General features: G+C 38.6%; 1 protein-coding gene across 1 annotated transcript in view; it reads right to left on the reverse strand.

Moving 5' to 3' along the window:
• Positions 1-295: 295 nt before the first annotated feature.
• Positions 296-16,913, reverse strand: part of CGA (glycoprotein hormones, alpha polypeptide) — a 22,143-nt gene continuing 5,525 nt past the window's right edge. The window contains exons 2-4 of the mRNA XM_027856414.1: positions 3,640-3,746; positions 2,165-2,349; positions 296-624 (exon numbers count right to left, since the gene is read on the reverse strand). Of these exons, the coding sequence (XP_027712215.1) occupies positions 547-624; positions 2,165-2,349; positions 3,640-3,739 (363 nt within the window). The 5' untranslated portion in view covers positions 3,740-3,746 and the 3' untranslated portion in view covers positions 296-546. The remainder of the gene's footprint in view (positions 625-2,164; positions 2,350-3,639; positions 3,747-16,913) is intronic.

A 16,913-nucleotide genomic window follows, 5' to 3' on the forward strand; every position in this document is an offset into this window, starting at 1 on the left:
TTCATTGATTTAGGGAATTCCCAATTAAGGAATTGGAACAACCAATGCAGGTTGCACTGCAACTTATCATCCTAGAGAATTACCTAGAGGATTTGAACCCAGATCTACCTGGTGCTGAAGCTGGCTATCAGGGACTATGCTGCCTCTCAAAGAAATATAATGGTATATAGGGGTTTTTTTTTGGTTTTGTTTTGGTTGGTTGACTATTGTCAGTCAACCTTATGCAAAGCCATTGCTTTTAAATCTTTGAGAAAGACGAATGAATCAATCATTTCATGATGATTTAATACACACTTTATTTTCAATGGAACCATCTTTTGGTTATGATGTTAAATTCTGTTTTTCACTTCAAATGAAAGGTGTTAAAATGTTGTTCATCTATGAGGAAAAGGACAGAGGCAATACAACTGGCACATATATTGCAGTACATTAAACTAGTCCAGAAAGAAAACCAGGCTTTTCACATAACAGGACTATAAAAGCTGAACAACTTGATTTTTCATTGAGTGAGATCAAGAATCATCCACAAAGCTCTTGGCAAAATAGCTAAGATTTGTGATAATAACAGGTACTGCAGTGGCATTCTGTATGGTTCTCCACTTTTGCATTGCCCATCACCGTGGCCTTAAAAGAAGGAAAAAAAATACAAGGTGATAAACATTGCTGAGTCAAGTTGTTTCTACTAAAGAAAGAGTGAGTTGTGTATTGGTTTAAAACTTTGAAGCTAGGAACTAAACAGGTGTTTGCTAATCACACACACAAAATATCTTCCTATCTTTCTCCTGATATTTTTGCTACATATGGATTGGGGTTTTGAGCATGTATTAAGGAATTGTATGAACATAAAGAAGTTACTCCACTGCCTGCCTCTCTCTCTCTGTCTCTCTCTCTGTATATATTTATGTATATGTATATACATGTATATTGTACATGTACATGCATATGTATATACATATGTATGTGTTTATGTGTATATATGTATATACACGTGTATGTATATGGGAGAGAGAGAATGAAAGAGAGAGAGTGCCTATAGGCTCCCTAAGGGATGGATATGGAAATAAGTACAGTGATTCCAACAAACCAGATAGGGTCCATTCTTCTAGGCATGTCCCTGAACCACCTATATAGATGAAGAGGTGTAAGTGGAGTAATCAAAAGGAAATCTATTCCACAAGTAAACACTTTATAGTAGACAGCCCAAATTTCTTTCTGATGACTGCTCCCATCTTAAGACAGGTGCTTAAATTTCTGCCTTTTGCAATCTAGACCCTATGAAAAAGGTGGTTCTGTAAATCTAGCATTTTAAGCCTAAGAGGCAGCTAATAACACAGTGAATAGAGCACTGGGCCCGAAGTCAGAAAAACATAAGTTCAAATCTGACCTCAGACACTTTCTAGCTGTGTGATACTGTGTCATTTAGTGTCTCTTTGCCGTAGTTTCTACAAATGTAAAATGGAGATAAAATTAGCACCTACCTCACAGGGTTGTTGTGAAGATCAAATGAGATAATATTTATAGCAGTGTTTAGCACAGTGTTTGGCACATAGTAAACACTATATAAATAAAGGCTCATTCCCTTCCTTTCCCCCTAAGGAAAGGGTCCCTGTTGCATAGGTCTTATTAGTAATGCCTGATGTACAAAATCCCACAGGAAGGAGATTTCTGTATAACAGCAAACTACAAAAACAAAGGTGATTATAGATGGGTGATGGGAGACAAAGCAATTTTTATGGACATTTGCTGGACACACTTTCTGTCCTCAGCAATCTCTTTCTGATGTTGAACATTTCCCAGGAAGCCTAGTGCTGCACAATCCAGCCTTACACAGCTGATTGCTACTGCCACCTTAGGCACTCCTGGGTGAGACCTGTCCTTAGTCTCCTTTTCTCTACTCTAAATGCAATAGTCTCCTAGTCGATAGGAATTACATGTCTATTAGGGGCCCACCCAGGAGAAGTGGCCAAGGATGTGTCATTTACACACACACACACACACACACACACACACACACACACACACACACCTGCCACTACCATGGCATCCAGCAAGCTAGAAATTCAGAGATTGATTGTATGGACAGTGTTTGGGATTTGGTTTCCATTTAAATGCCATAGGATCCTGCTGACTTAAAAGGGCTCATCTTTGTGAACTTGGGACTCACCTTTGTAAATGCTTTGGCCACACAGCATGTGGCCTCTGATGTGATGTTTTTTGGGACCAACATGGTCTTCTTTGATCTTGCTGGAGTAGGATATGCTCTTGAGAAACAGCATCCCATGCATTGGTAAATGGGAGCTCCTAGCTTGGAGAAGTATTTGTTTTCCTTCAGCTTGCATTCTGGACAACCTGTCACAATGACATAGGAACATTTCAGAATATAATGAAGAAAAAAGCTACTAATTTTTTTTCTGATGCATCTGATTTTAACAGCTTCTTTTTTTCCCATTGAGAGAACAATAATCAGTCCACCTTAGGATATAGCCTCATCTTCACGCTTGTACATAACATCCTATTAACACTGATTAGAATGACACACATGGGAAAAACAATTCCAACAGATGTGCATGCTGAAGTCTCAATTGTGACAGCTTCTTTCTCTACAAACATGGATTCCCCAATCTGATGATAATAGGATGCCCATAGGGAGAGCAAAATATGAGGGCTGAAAATACCATGGTGGTATGAAAAACAGAACTTCACCCAGAACTAAAATTTTCTTTCTTTGGAGTCTGATATTCTATTCTCCTAAAGGGGGAGGCATCAAAAGAAAGATGGATATGTTGTTAAGAAAGCTTGGTTGGAGAAAGAGCTTGATATTAGGTCCAGCATCAGAGGCAGCATAGGATAGAATGTAGAAGGTTGAGCATGGACTCAAGAAGACCTAGGTTCCGGTCCTCTGACACACAGTGGCTGTGTGACCAAGGGCAAGTAATTAACCCCCAATGTTACAAAGAAACTCATTAAAACCATCTGTATGGTTGCAGGGAATTTGCATGCACTGGGATGTTTGCCCATGGATGAAATCTCAGGTCCAAACAAATAAAAAAACAAAGTAGCTCTATTGAAGACCTGATATAAGACTGTTACCACTTATCTAGAAGAAAAATTGAGTCCAATCATGGTTTACAATTTCACAGCAGATGGAAGTAAACCAGCTGTAAGATGTGATTGTTCAAACAATACAGCAAAGCAAATTTATTGCATAAAAACGTTGGATAGAAACAAAAATAGTTTTTCTCACTCTATAACTGATGTTCAAATTCCTTTCAAGATAGAATTTTACAATTTCCCTAACTCTTTTGGGAGACGAAAAAAGATAATAAGACAACTGAACATGGAGAATTTTCTATTTGTAAGACTGTGAAATAAATGAAGAATAATAGTGGATTTCTCCATCTGAGATGAAAATGTCCTTGCTGGCATATAAATGGAGATGTAAAATATCTCTAGTGCCTTACATTTTCTGAAGCTATTTTCATTTTATGTTCACAACCCCAAAGTGCCTAGATATTTATCTGGGAGCAAAGATTGATGACCACATTAAGCAAGGTGGTGGAAATGTAATTAATGAGGTTATTGATGTATGTCTAGCAGTGTGTTGTCCCCATTGCTGAATACTGAAGTTAGCTCACCCACCCTGCATGATAAACTCCCCATCTGGGAAGGAGTGGAGCATATGCAGAAATACAGACAAGGTGGCCAGAATTACAGCTGCATACTTTCCGTAGTAATCCATGGCTCTCCTGCAAAGACAGACAAAACAAATGATTAATATGACATGTGTAGTAATAATGATCTTTTCAGTAATAACTGTCCTGATTTATTACAAGTCTACAGAATGCAGCAGAGCATAAACTGAAGCTATATTGGTCACTTCTATTGGAAGGAAGCAAGAATAGAGCTGGATTCTCTTGTCCCTATACAAATCTGCAAAGATGGTTGCCTTTGAAAATGCATAACATCCCAACCTTTAACCTATAAATTAAAGAACTGGCATCAATAAAAATGTGAGCATCATTAACATCATCATCAACAACAACAACAAGCTCATTGTTCAGTGGAAAGAATACTATCTCTGGGATCAGAGATCCTGGGTTCAAATCCTACTTCTCATGTTTGTTTCTTCTGCAACATTGGGCAAGTCACAGAGGTAATTGATCTAGATGGCCTCTATTGTCCCTTCCTCCTGTAGATCTAGGTTGACTGCTGGGTATGACTTTTTCTGACTATGTTAGCTCATGAACCTCATCTAACAAGTCGCAAAAGCATTGAGATCATAAGTAAAAAGACTCTCCACACCAACAAATTCACAGATTATTTGAAGTATTCAAGTCAGAAGTATATAATATCTCTGTGTATGAATTATGTATGAAAATAAAAACAGAATTTGTTATGTATGACTAGATACATTAAGTAAAAAATCATGACCTATATTTTTGTTTTAGCCTCAGTTTCTTATTTTAATACCTTGATGAATCCTCAATCTAACTGGTGTGGGTACTCTATCCACCAGCAAAAATCCCATCCCTTCTATGCCTTTTCATCCTATGTAATTCTTGTCCATATCTTTCTTTAAAAAACAGGAATGTTGTATCGATTTTTTAAAATGTGTACCACTATCATTTCCAAATACCTTCCCTCCCCCAATCTCAAAAAACCCTTCCTTATAACAAAGAGAAACATGAGTAGGCTACAAAAGATAATAAGAAACAAGAGAGACAGAGAGAGACAGAGACAGAGAGACACAGAGAAAGAGAGATGGAAAGAGACAGAGAAAGAGAGATGGGAAGAGACAGAGACAGAGAAAGAGAGATGGGAAGAGACAGAGACAGAGAAAGAGAGACAGAGTCATAGACAGAGAGACAGAGAGAGGACATCACCAAGAAACTGTATGATGGGAATAAAAGATAATACTGATAATTTGTTATCAAGGGATAACAGGCAGACAAATAGATGGATGTCAGCAGAAATCAAGGAAACCTCCAGCATGTTGGGTGGATCCCCTCTGGTGAAATTTGGGGAGGAAGGTCATTAATAAGAGTCACACAGGATGGGCAGGCATTGAGAGGTTGCTGTTTCATTAAAGAGAGCGACTGATTTGATGAGATCACAGATCTGTTTGAATAGTTGAGTACTGGGAGCCTCTGGCAAAGCTTTTCTTTACAAATTTGTGTAGATCATTCCCTCTTCCTGGCCATCTTAAGTGTCATTGTCACCTTCTCACATAGCACATTAATCACTAGAGCCACCATGTAGCAGATCTACTATCATTGCTGGTAAGAATACATTACTACAGAAATGCTTAGGAATCTCTTTCATTTTACATCAATTTCTTTTTCTTCTTTCAGTTTCCTCTACCAATGTTTTCAGAATGAACTGGCTTAGTTGGACCTCACTCCCAACTAATTTTATCCTCAAATACTTTGTGTTGTTATGTAAGATATTACCACTCTTAATCTTATATTATCCTCCTATGTAATATTTCTTAAATGTCATTGTACACTAAGTTGCCATTATACATGAATGTCCTCTCTATTTGGCAAGGTTAAATGTTTTTTGGCTAAAATGATTTCTGTCTATCTTGCCCTACAGGAAAATTGAAGGGGAAGGGGATAAGAGAAGGGTGTGGGGAGATAGAAGGGAGGGCAAATTAGAGGAAGGGGTATTCAGAATGCATGCCATCTTGGGGTGGGGGAGGGACGAGATGGGGAGAAAAGTTGGAACTCAAAATCTTGTGGAAGTAAATGTTGAAAATTAAAAATAAATAAATTAATAATTTTAAAAAATAAAATGGTTTCTGAGCTTTTCCTATCTCTCATTTTAGTGGCTGTTTTACAACAGTTAAATATCTCCAAGAACTGGTAATATTTTGAGTTAGTATTTTTACTTTGGTCTATTTCTCACTTTTTGGAGTTGACAGCTTGCTTAATCTGGTCAGGTTGAAGCTGCTATAATCTCCTCTATCAACGTCATCATTATCTTCTCATTTCCATCCTTTCTTCTAATTTGACCTCTCCTCTAAACTGTTTGCATGAAGACAGATGATTCTGAAATAACTTTTACAATGGTAACCAATTGTTGCTATCTTTTTAGAAATAATGAGTCAGTCAACCAGCATTTATTAAACTCCTGCTAGATTTGGAGAGGCTTTGGACATTCCCAACATTACACAGATAGTAAGGAGCAGATCTGGAATTTGAATCCAGTGCCAACTCCAGATTCACTCACTGCTTTTTCTATTGCAATAAAAGAACCACAAGTAAATATGTTTTTTAGTCAAAGCCCTTCAGTAGCTTTTATTTGAGGGAAAACTAGAGTGTTGTGGATAATATAGTTCAATATCAGAGAATAAAATGTACCAATATTGTGTTTTCCTTCTTCTGAAAAATCTGTTTCCTCCCCTGTGGTCATGAAAAGTGGGCTTAGCATATAGATTGAGAAGTGGTTACCATATCTATAATGTAAAAGGGACTGGCTAACAAGAGCCCTGCCTTTAAAAGCATGAACAGTATACTCAGCTTCTTGTTGTCATTCAGTCATGCCCAACTCTTCATGACCCAGGTTTTCTTGGCAAAGATACTGGAGTGGTTTGCCATTTCCTTCTTCAACTCATTTTACAGATAAGGAAACCCAGGCAAACAGGATGAAGTGACTTGTCCAGGATCACACAGCTAGTAAGTGTCTGAGGCTGGATTTGAACTTAGGTTTTCCTAACTCCAGGCCAAGCACTCTATCTAATATGCAACCTAGCTGCCCCCTTAGCTTGAGGCTACCCTTATGTGGACTTCGGAACTTTGTCAAGTATTCCATTTCCTGTCTGCTAACTACATAGTGAAGAAATTGATTTTTGATTGGCTGCTAAACTAGAATTGGAAGTGGACACAAAAGACTCCCTGTCCCTTTCCTTCTCTGGTGGTGAGCAGAGCAGGGAGGATGAGGTGCTAGGGGTCTCCTCCAGATACAAGAGGGATCTCAAGTTTTCTTTCACCTGAAGTCACCATTAAACTAAGAATGCATGGCCCTGATCTTGTTGAGAGGTATAGTTATAGTAGCAACAATGACCTGATGCCAGCTGCCTGTCTCCCCACCATATGGCCTGGAAACACATGGCCCTTCTGTTGCTTCTGACTCTATTTCTGTTACATCTTCACTCTATATCCATATATTTATACATGTGTGTAAATATACAAATGTTATCTCTGCTATATCTCTATTCTCTTCTACTTTTAGATGACAGAGTATCTGAATAGTCTGTGAACTTGAAAGGTTAAAAAGAGGGGAGCTAGAGGGAGGGAAAGAGAGAGATAGAGAGAGACAGAGCTGTCCAAGGTCTGGAAACCATAGTTCAAGGCAGACTTTGTGATCTACAAATAGTCTACCAAGGATCTACTAGGACCCAGAACAGCAAGGAAGGGACCCGAAGGCCAAGATGCTGAGTCATGCGAGAGAGAGAGATTTGCCCATTGGTTATGCGTAGTAGGGCAAAAGTTTTATAGTAACTGCTATTAAGTTTGAATCCACTCTCTGGGGTGGCATGGGGGTGTTCCCCTAGATGTTGGGAGGAAATGTTTGTTCTTTTGTTCTTGGCATATCTTCTCAGTAAATATCCTTTCGTAAAACTCATTGGTGTTAAATGGGTAGGAGAAACTGGGGCCCTGATCCCTGATTATTGATATTGGGGAGAACACCCTGAAATGGAAGCACAGGCCATTGATATTAAAGAAACACAACACTCATCCCTTGAGCTACTCCTAGAATCCCAGGGGGGAGATGTAACTTGCTCAGGGACCTAACTTGACTATGGGAATAGGAGTTAGACTAAAAATCTTCTGAGTTTTAAAGGCCACGTATATGATAATGCATGGCCAGGGCATACAGTAGAGCACTGGGCTTAGAATCAGCATGATTTGAATTCAAACCACACTTTTGACTATGCAGCCCTGGGCAAGTCACTTAACCTTTGTGTCTCAGAAAACTCTCTAGGACTTGTATTCCAAGTTGAGATCTCTGTTAGTGGAAGGAGTTTCCACAATGGAATTTCCCAATACTGATGACATCACAAATCATTTGCATTATTAACTTATGTGTGCATCTCACAGGATAAGCATTTTTCTCTGTACACTTACATAAACTATGACCCTTATAAGAATAGTTGAGTTGAATACACAGACACCAAAGTACTTTGCCTACATATGTCCTAAATGCACTTCTTGGGTTCATTGTGGTCTAGGATACTTGGATATCACTTGGGTAATAATAACTTATGATTCTACAGAATTTCATGATTTACAAATTGCATATTAACAACAGCCATATGAGGTTGACCATACAATTATTATTATCTCCATTTTATAGATGAGAAAGCTGAGAACCAGAGAGGTTAATGACTTTCCCACATTCACACAACATTTTAAGTTCTAAGACTAGGATTCAAACCCAAGTCTCCTACCTCCAAATCCAGCCCTCTTTCCACTACAGCCCAAAAGTCATGAGAATTTTGAAGGCAAAGAATCAAGTGGATTACTTATGTGCAAATCCTAAAAATATCCTTAACACCCTGGGTTGGAAAAGCAAGATTTAAAAGTTGGCTGAAGGTCCTCTCTAACAACACATTTCAAAAGTGCCTTAAGGGTTTGCAAATCCTTTATTTCCAACACTTCTATCAGGTAGGCAGGGAAAGTATTATAATCCCCATTTGATAGATGAGAAAATTGAGGCTCAGAGAGGTGACATAAGATGTCCATGGTCACACAGGTGGCAAGTATCAGAGCCATTATTTGAAACCAGAACACTTGACTCTAAGATCAGTGTACTTTTCACTATACCTGTGTTGCCTTTCCCCACCAAAAGGCAATCTAGAGCTGAGATTATAGAACACCCATGGCTCAAAATTGACATTCATTTTTCATTCAGGCTAACAGAATAAAATGTGCATAGGAATATACCAGCATATAACATGACCCTTATAAGTGATTTAATTGACCAGTACAACTAACAGGTTGAAAATCCAGCAAACTAGAGAATTTATAAGCATAACTATGGCTAAAATAAATACATAGGTCATGATTTTTACTTAATGCATATATTCATGCATAGCTAATTTGGTTTTTATGTTCATACATAATTAATGCCCCAAATCCCATGTGAATTAATGTCCTGAGTAGCACATAAAATCATGAGAAAAATTCATAGTTGAAACTGATTTTCCTTTTTAGCTCATATTGTTTTTGTGCCTTGGCTTCACAGCCCATATATTATGGAAATTCACACATTATTCAGAGACCCATTACTTAGAGATTAATTCAGAGAGAGACATTCATAACAGGATTGGGAAAGAACAATCCAGTACAGATTTTTAAATACATTTTATGATGTACTAAATGAGAAGTCAAAAAATCCAGAGTGATCCTAGAAATTAGAGTTGGAAAGAATCTTGGAGACCATCTAGCTTCCCCCTTCACTTTACAGATGAGGCAATTATGGCCCAGAGAGGGTAAATGGCTCATCCATAGTGGAATAAATACTAAGACACAGAGATGGGATTCAAAGCCACATCCTCTAGTAGGGAGGGTGAGAGGGATAAGGTCTTTCTCAAATACTGTGTATTTTCAAAGGGATTTCTCATTTTCTTTTTTTGGAATTTGGATTAAATTAATCCTGCACATGTTCCAGATATTTTTCACCTAAATGGCATGCAGGTCCTTTAAGCAGGTTGGGTTTTGTTAATATTTCAGTAGGGGATGGGGGGGGTGGAGATTCAAGGATCAGCAAAATAACTATTTGGGGATATGGGTACTGTATTTCCTAATAATTTATAAATATCTATGACTTTATTAGAAAAATTAAACAGGAGGGAAAAAGCAAAGGGGGAAAGAAAAGACAAGGTAGGAAAATGTGACTTAGATCAAGTGGAATGTGTTTGTTTTGTGCTATTTCTGGTTTGAATTGAGTGTTTATGCTAAAACCCCAAATTTGAAATAATAATAAAGAAAAGATCAAACATGAAAGTGCAAATACAGGACTATGTTTTATACTGCAGAAAAACTGAGAAGGGGAGAGGGAGAGGGAGGAGACTGTAAAACTCAAAATAGAATAAGATCTCTAAAGATTATAATTCACCAGGAGACGATTTCTCAATCCATTCAGCTGCAGGAGTCTTAGCTGGCTGCCATGGGAATTTACAAGTGTTAAATGTGCCACAGGCAAGAGCCATTCCTGTGTTGACTATAAAATTCATACACTACAAATTACAAAGAATACACATAAAAGAATTACATGGATGAGTTCCAGGAGTTGAGCTGGATATTTCCTAATTCATAGTAGAGTATATATGTGCATAAATACAAATCTATGTCTATCTACTTACTTCAACATAATATGTGGGAAAATGGAAGAAAAAAAGTTATTCAGAGTAAATTTGTTTCAAAAATGCCAAAATACTGAGGATTTTGGAGTTCTAATAACCTGCTTTAATTAAACATATACTGAAATACAATTAAGTTAAGTAATTTATAGAACATTAGAGTTAGATATAGGGCTATTACCTTAGCGAATTTAACATGCATGTTAAATAGCAAACAATGGTCTCTGGCATTCACATACAAAGAAGATGCTACCTACCCAATAGTTGAGGAATCCAGAGTCCTTTTTCCAGTAGTTGTGATGGCTATACTGAACCATCAACACTTTCCCACTTGGTGACCCATTTGACCTACGGAACCCATTTGAGGGAAGGTATGATAATAGTAAAGGGATTCAGAATGTAGCCAAATAGTTCCATGGGAATTGAGCCTGCAGTATTATCCTTATTCAAATAATGAACATATCAACAAGGGGGATAAGAAGTGGGTTGAACTTCAGTAAATGATAACTAATGTAAGGAAAGATCAGTGTATGTCAGCATTTTGCCCACGAATAATCGTCTTAAAGAGTTATACAGAGATGATAACCCAGATGCAGTCTTAGGGATCAAAGATAGTTATTTAGCAAAGGGGGACAAGATTAACCTTACTCATAGGCCAAGTAATTACCTACAAGGTGGTATTGGAAGGCATCCTCAGTAAGGCCTTTCACCCAAAAATATATTTGCATACTGCCTGATATTCCATAAATTAGGAATACATTTAGGTTTTTTTATTCCTCTTTTGAAATTCAAATATTTAAAGTTAAGGAGGCTATTAGTCATTTATGCCAGAATATGAATTCATTTTAACAACTTTCTTTCTTCCTAACACCTCACTAATACCAGAAGAAAAATAGGAGTCTGATATAGGAAAGAGAGGAGGGAACATTTCAGGGGAGAGCATACCTTACAGGGTAGTGGAGAAAAATGCCTATGATTTGAAAGGGATGTAGAAGGTTTTGCCAAAGACAAATTTTATCTATCTTCAAATTTTGCCAAGGTCCTTAAAGGCCTGAATTGTTGAAACAGAAAAGCAAGCATTTTAAATGTACTGTGCCAGCATGATTTAGTTCTGGTTCCAATGTAAAAGAAGTGAAATTTAATATCCAAGCTGATTGCCTGAAAGATAGGAAGACTCCTGGGAATATTAACAGAGACCAAAGGAGGGAGAGAAATAGAAGAGTGAGTAAAATTCATTCAATCAGTAAACATTTGCACATCTCTTATAAATTTATATTCTCATCTATTTATTTATCTGTGTATACTGTATCTCCACCTACCAGCTTCTGATCTTTTTGAGAGCAGATTATTCCTGTATCTCCCTCAGTGCCTAGCATAGGGCAGTATACATAATAAGTAGCTGATAAATTTTTGCCAAATGGGGGAAAAGGGAAATGAACATCATTTAGGTAGAGAAATAGGAAACTCAGCCATTAAGAAGATTTTAAAATAATTTTGAAATTACACAGGATTCCAAATGCCAACATCATTTAAAGTACCTTTTCTCTAGCTCCTTTCCAGGTCTTCCCCACAGGTAGGGGATGAAAAGGGGAAAGTTCCTTGATTAGTTCAATGATCAGATAGTGAAGTGACTGGGATTTTTGAAAGTATCTCCCAATGGAGAATGTGGATATGCCCATAGGTATCTTGTTGAGAGCACAAAAGACATTCCCTTATTAAGATTCTACGACTGGCGCTGTCCTCACAATGTATTTGTTTGGCCCAGACTGAGGAGAATGGTGTCTTGTAGGACTCTACAAGGACTATGGTCCTTGCTGGACTATACAGGGAATTAACAGTCCTATTCTACCTTAATTCTTTTGCTTTCCACCATTCTTCTGGAAATATCTTGAAATCATAACAGATGGGAAGAGCTCCCCCCAAGAGCCTTTAATACGAAGAGCACCAGCACCAGCACACACACACATACACACACACACACACACACACACATACACACATACCACAAAAAGTAATTAATGGACACCTTGTAGCATGGGCACATGTGGCCCAGGAGGGAAGTTCCTGGGTAATGTCATCCACAAATCCTATTATCTGAATTAAAAGATAGGGGATTTCCTGGGCAGCACTAACCTTAACAGTTGCCTCACAGGTAACCCAACTTTGTGAGTTTAGGGATGCAACCTTTAATAGAGATAAGAGGAGTTTCCTGAGAAAAACTCTTAGAAAGAAAAGAGGATTGTACACATGGCCCAGTGCTGGGAGAAGTGGCAATGAGAGCTGGTCTAGGCATTCTGTTATTACATGAATTATTCAGATGATAGGGGTCCACTGGGAGTGTTCTTTGTCTAGCAATCCCAAGTCCCAATCTCTTCTGGGACAGTCTAAGACCTCAGAGTAGTACCATAAAGCTGATCATTTGTATAGATCTCTGTGGTCTAACAGAAATTCTCCAGAATACAGGGTATTGTTGGTCTAGCAGCCTGAAGTTCAGTTCTCTTCTAAAGGAAGTCTAAATAACAGCATGCTGAGTCAGGAAGACTTTAAGATCTTGGTAGAAAAGTGGACTCAATGGAGAGGGAGGAGGGTGTGCTGTTTGTTCACAAACTATTGTGAGTGCCTTTTGTTGTTGTTTTCTACATTTGATGGGGAACTCTTACGAGCCCTTTACGTGTTTCGTGGGGTGAAATAAGGCTGTCCTGTCCATGATATTTACACTGAAGTTACCCTGAGTGCTCAAGCTGGGGGTCCTTCTTACTCACATACATGAAAATCTAAACACAAACTATATTCAATGATTTTCCCAGAGTAAACTCTGAATGGGGGCATAATGAGCCAAAGAGAGAGCAATATTTAGCAAGTATCCCCCCTAAGATCAGACCTAGCCCAGGGCTTCAGGTGTTGGCACACGGGTTATGTAAACCTTTGTCTTTATGATGTTCAATTTTGAGGTTAGACTTGAATTATGAAAAAGAAACCCAAATAATAGAGAAGCCTAAAGGACAGGACTGAACAGAAGAATAGAAGCAAAAACCTGAAAAGTAGGGGCAGCTAGGTGGTGCAGAGGATAGAGCATCGGCCCTGACTCGGGAGGACCTGGATTCAAGTCCAGCCTCAGACACATAACACTCAATAGCTGTGTGACTCTGGGCAAGTCACTTAACCCCAATCGCCTCACGCACACAGACACACACACAACCTGAAAAGTAGCGCTGGAGTGGACAACACAAGGCAAAACAGAATCTTTACTCAGCTAAAATATCAGGTCTTGTAGCAAGTGCCAGGGCTACTCTACCTAATAACAGCTATGGTGAGCCGAGGTCATGGCCACTTCTACCGGCTATTGTTCCTGCCTCAACAGGTTGGAGATAGAAAGTCATCATCGAGAAACCATTATCAGGTATTTTTCCTGACTATACAAGGTCAGTGTGCACAAGCCCAATCCTGATCAAGTTGCAGGGAGCATATTGCACAGCGTCACTCATTCCTTCCTTCGTTTAATTGCTATTAAGCCCCTACTATAGGGAAGCTAGGTGGCACAGTAGATAAAGCTCCAGGCCTGGAGTTAGGTAGACCTGAGTTCAAATCCAGCTTCAGATACTCACTACCTGTGTGACCCTGGGAAAGTCATTCAACTCTGTTTGCCTCAGTTTCCTCATCTGTAAAAAATGAGCTGGAGAAAGAAATGACAAACCACTCCAGTATCTTTGCCAAGAAAACCTCAATGAGGTTACAAAGAGTTGAACATGGCTGAGACAACCAAAGAACGATGGACAAAAAAACAGAGCTAAGTACACAATGGTGAGAGAAGAGAGGAGAGGAATGCAAAAACGAATAAGATATTCTCTGTCCTTCAGGAGATTATCATTAATTTACACCAATATTTGAATGGATGAGGCTTCAAATTGCCATTCCATCCTCTAAAACTAAAATCAACAGCAGGCCTGTTATCTTAAGGCACTCAAGTTGTAAGACAGAGGAATGACTACTTTAAGAGACATGTAGCCTTTGCCTTGTTCAACATTTTTTTCCTTTCCTCCTTATCCCTCCCTAGTTTACAACGGTCATTGTGACCTTCATGGGATAACCCTAAATGCTACATTCAAATAGCATGCAGTCTCTGTGAACAATAAAAAATGAAAGACTTTGTGTTCAACTTTATCAGCTTTAAAATCAGCCAGCATCACTGAGCAACAACCAGTGACAGAGTACTGAACTAAGTAAACTACTTGGCAAACTTGAAGACATTGTATAAATGTCAAGGATTAGCATGATTAATAATAGAGCTATCATTATCAATTTTGTACCAAAAGCAAAGGGCAAAAAACACCCTTAATTGGATTTGGGAGGTGGGGAAGAGACCCCCAGGTACTGCACGGATACTGCTAGGGATGGGAGATAGGTCAGAATCGGGACAAGAGAAGAGTTCATCTGGGGTGCAGCCACAGAGCAGCTTCCTGTTTGGACAAATTATCCTTGATAACTAGGTACTAAGCTCAATTATTTCTCTGCTTTTGCAGAATTGAAATTACCATCAGTGCCTCCTCTAGATTTCAGCACTGATGGCCCTATCCTTGTTATACCGTGGTTAAGTCTTATTTTTGAAAGGAAGTGGGTGTAGATAAAACAGAAGAAAGAAATATTAGGTACTCGCCTTACATGGTCTTTTTCATCTAATGGAAAGTCAAAAGGCATGAAACCACAAATGATAGTAAAAAGCACATAATCCATCCCAGCTGTGCAGCTATATAGCCAATAGCTAAGGAGGACCCTATCGTGGAAAACCTGGCAAGAGCCAGATACAATTCCACCCCTCCCCACACAAACACACCAGGACTATCTTGATGTTTTCTTACAGTTAGTATTTTTTTTCCCTCTCCTTTTTAGTCAAATTTCTCCTCACCTTTGAAGCCAGTTTGAGAACAGTAATATCCCACATATACATAATATTTTTAAGGTTTATAAGCCATTCTGCTCACAGCATTTCTGAGAAAGTAGAAGTATAACTGTTTCCATTTTACAGATAAGAAAACAAGGGCAAAAAGATTAAACATCTTGCTTAGGGTCACACAGCTAGTACATTTCAGAACTAGGGCTCCAATCCAGGTCTTTTGACTCCAAAACCTCTCACCACTCTACTATGCTATTCTTGGAATTATTTGCAAATGTTAAATGAAGAAACATAGAATTTATTTTATTTTTAATTTTTTCCTAATGAATAACAGACTTGGAATTTCATGGATTCAGCTTAAGACTCATCAACCTTCCAAGCTAGGGCCAAAGTCTAATTAGCAGCAGATTTAGCCTGATGTCCAGCTCTCACTTGCTGTTCCACCATTTTCCCAGAGCCTCTCCCCATGGTGACTCACACTAGTAACCCACCCTCAGGCACTTTTCCTTCCTTCTTTCCCACTAGTGTCTTGCATAGAAGCATAGATTCAGAACTGAAAGGAGCTTCAAAGACTGAGTTCAACCCCTCATTTCTAAAGATGGGACTTTTCTCTGCACCAGTCCTGGAAATGAACCTCTCTCTCTGGCTCATTCCCTGACATACTTTTTCTGATGCCTGCATTTTCCTTCATCTCTTTTATGTGTTTTCCTCTGACTGTTTTATTTTTCCTTCCCACACCTATGCTTTCTTGTTTCCCCTTTCTTTGTCTCTCTCCCTCCTTCCTTCTTGCTGCCTCAATCTAGCCGCTCACCTACAAACTCCTTCCCTACCTCAAAAATTTGCATGCTAGACTCTTCTCCAACAGATTTCCAGGATTCTTCTTATCCTCTGGCTAGGGATATGGGGAGAGATGACTGTGCCAATGACAGTATCAATGAATGAGGTTAAAGAGTGCACCTTAAGGTATTCGAAGTAGTGCTAGACAAACAGTTCCAATGTCGTGTATGTCAATGATTTCTTCACCTATGAACCCTTCCATTCAGTGCAGCCACCTACACTTAGCCATTGGGTCTGAGTACCCAGTGCCTTCTAAGGAAATCCCATCCAAGAAAAGTAATTTTAAAATACATTCTAGTTCAGATGTATTGTTCTAATTCTCATTGCTTTCTGGATCTCTGGAATTCAGAAAACCTTCACTAAATAAAAAGCACAGAAAGCAGCATGTTACTGGCATGACTAGGGAGATTAGAATTAGGTCATTGTGTAGAAGGTTAGAGTTGAAAGAACAGATTCTGAAAGGAATCTAGTGGTCCAGCAAAATGAAGGAAACAGCACAGTAAAGAAGACAAAAGCAAAAATAGATGGTTTCAACTTAAAAAGTAGACAGAAACAGCTGATCAAGAGGCCAAAAACTCTGGGGATGAGTCAATGGCCTGATCATTTGGACAAATATGGAAGTGAGGTGTGCAAAACCATCAATTCTATTGTTTAGTGGATTAGTGTTCTTATCAATCTAGCAGTGACTAAAATGAAATAGATGAATTTAAAGCAATAAAGAATTGGATGGGAAAAGAAACACAAATGTGATAGAAGGGTACATGAGTGAAATAATGATATTTATCCAAAGAGTTCCAAATAGCCATTAATTCTCACACC

The sequence above is a fragment of the Vombatus ursinus genome, unplaced genomic scaffold, assembly GCF_900497805.2.
Source record: "Vombatus ursinus unplaced genomic scaffold, bare-nosed wombat genome assembly UNPS02000582.1, whole genome shotgun sequence".
NCBI classification, from domain to species: Eukaryota; Metazoa; Chordata; class Mammalia; order Diprotodontia; family Vombatidae; genus Vombatus; species Vombatus ursinus.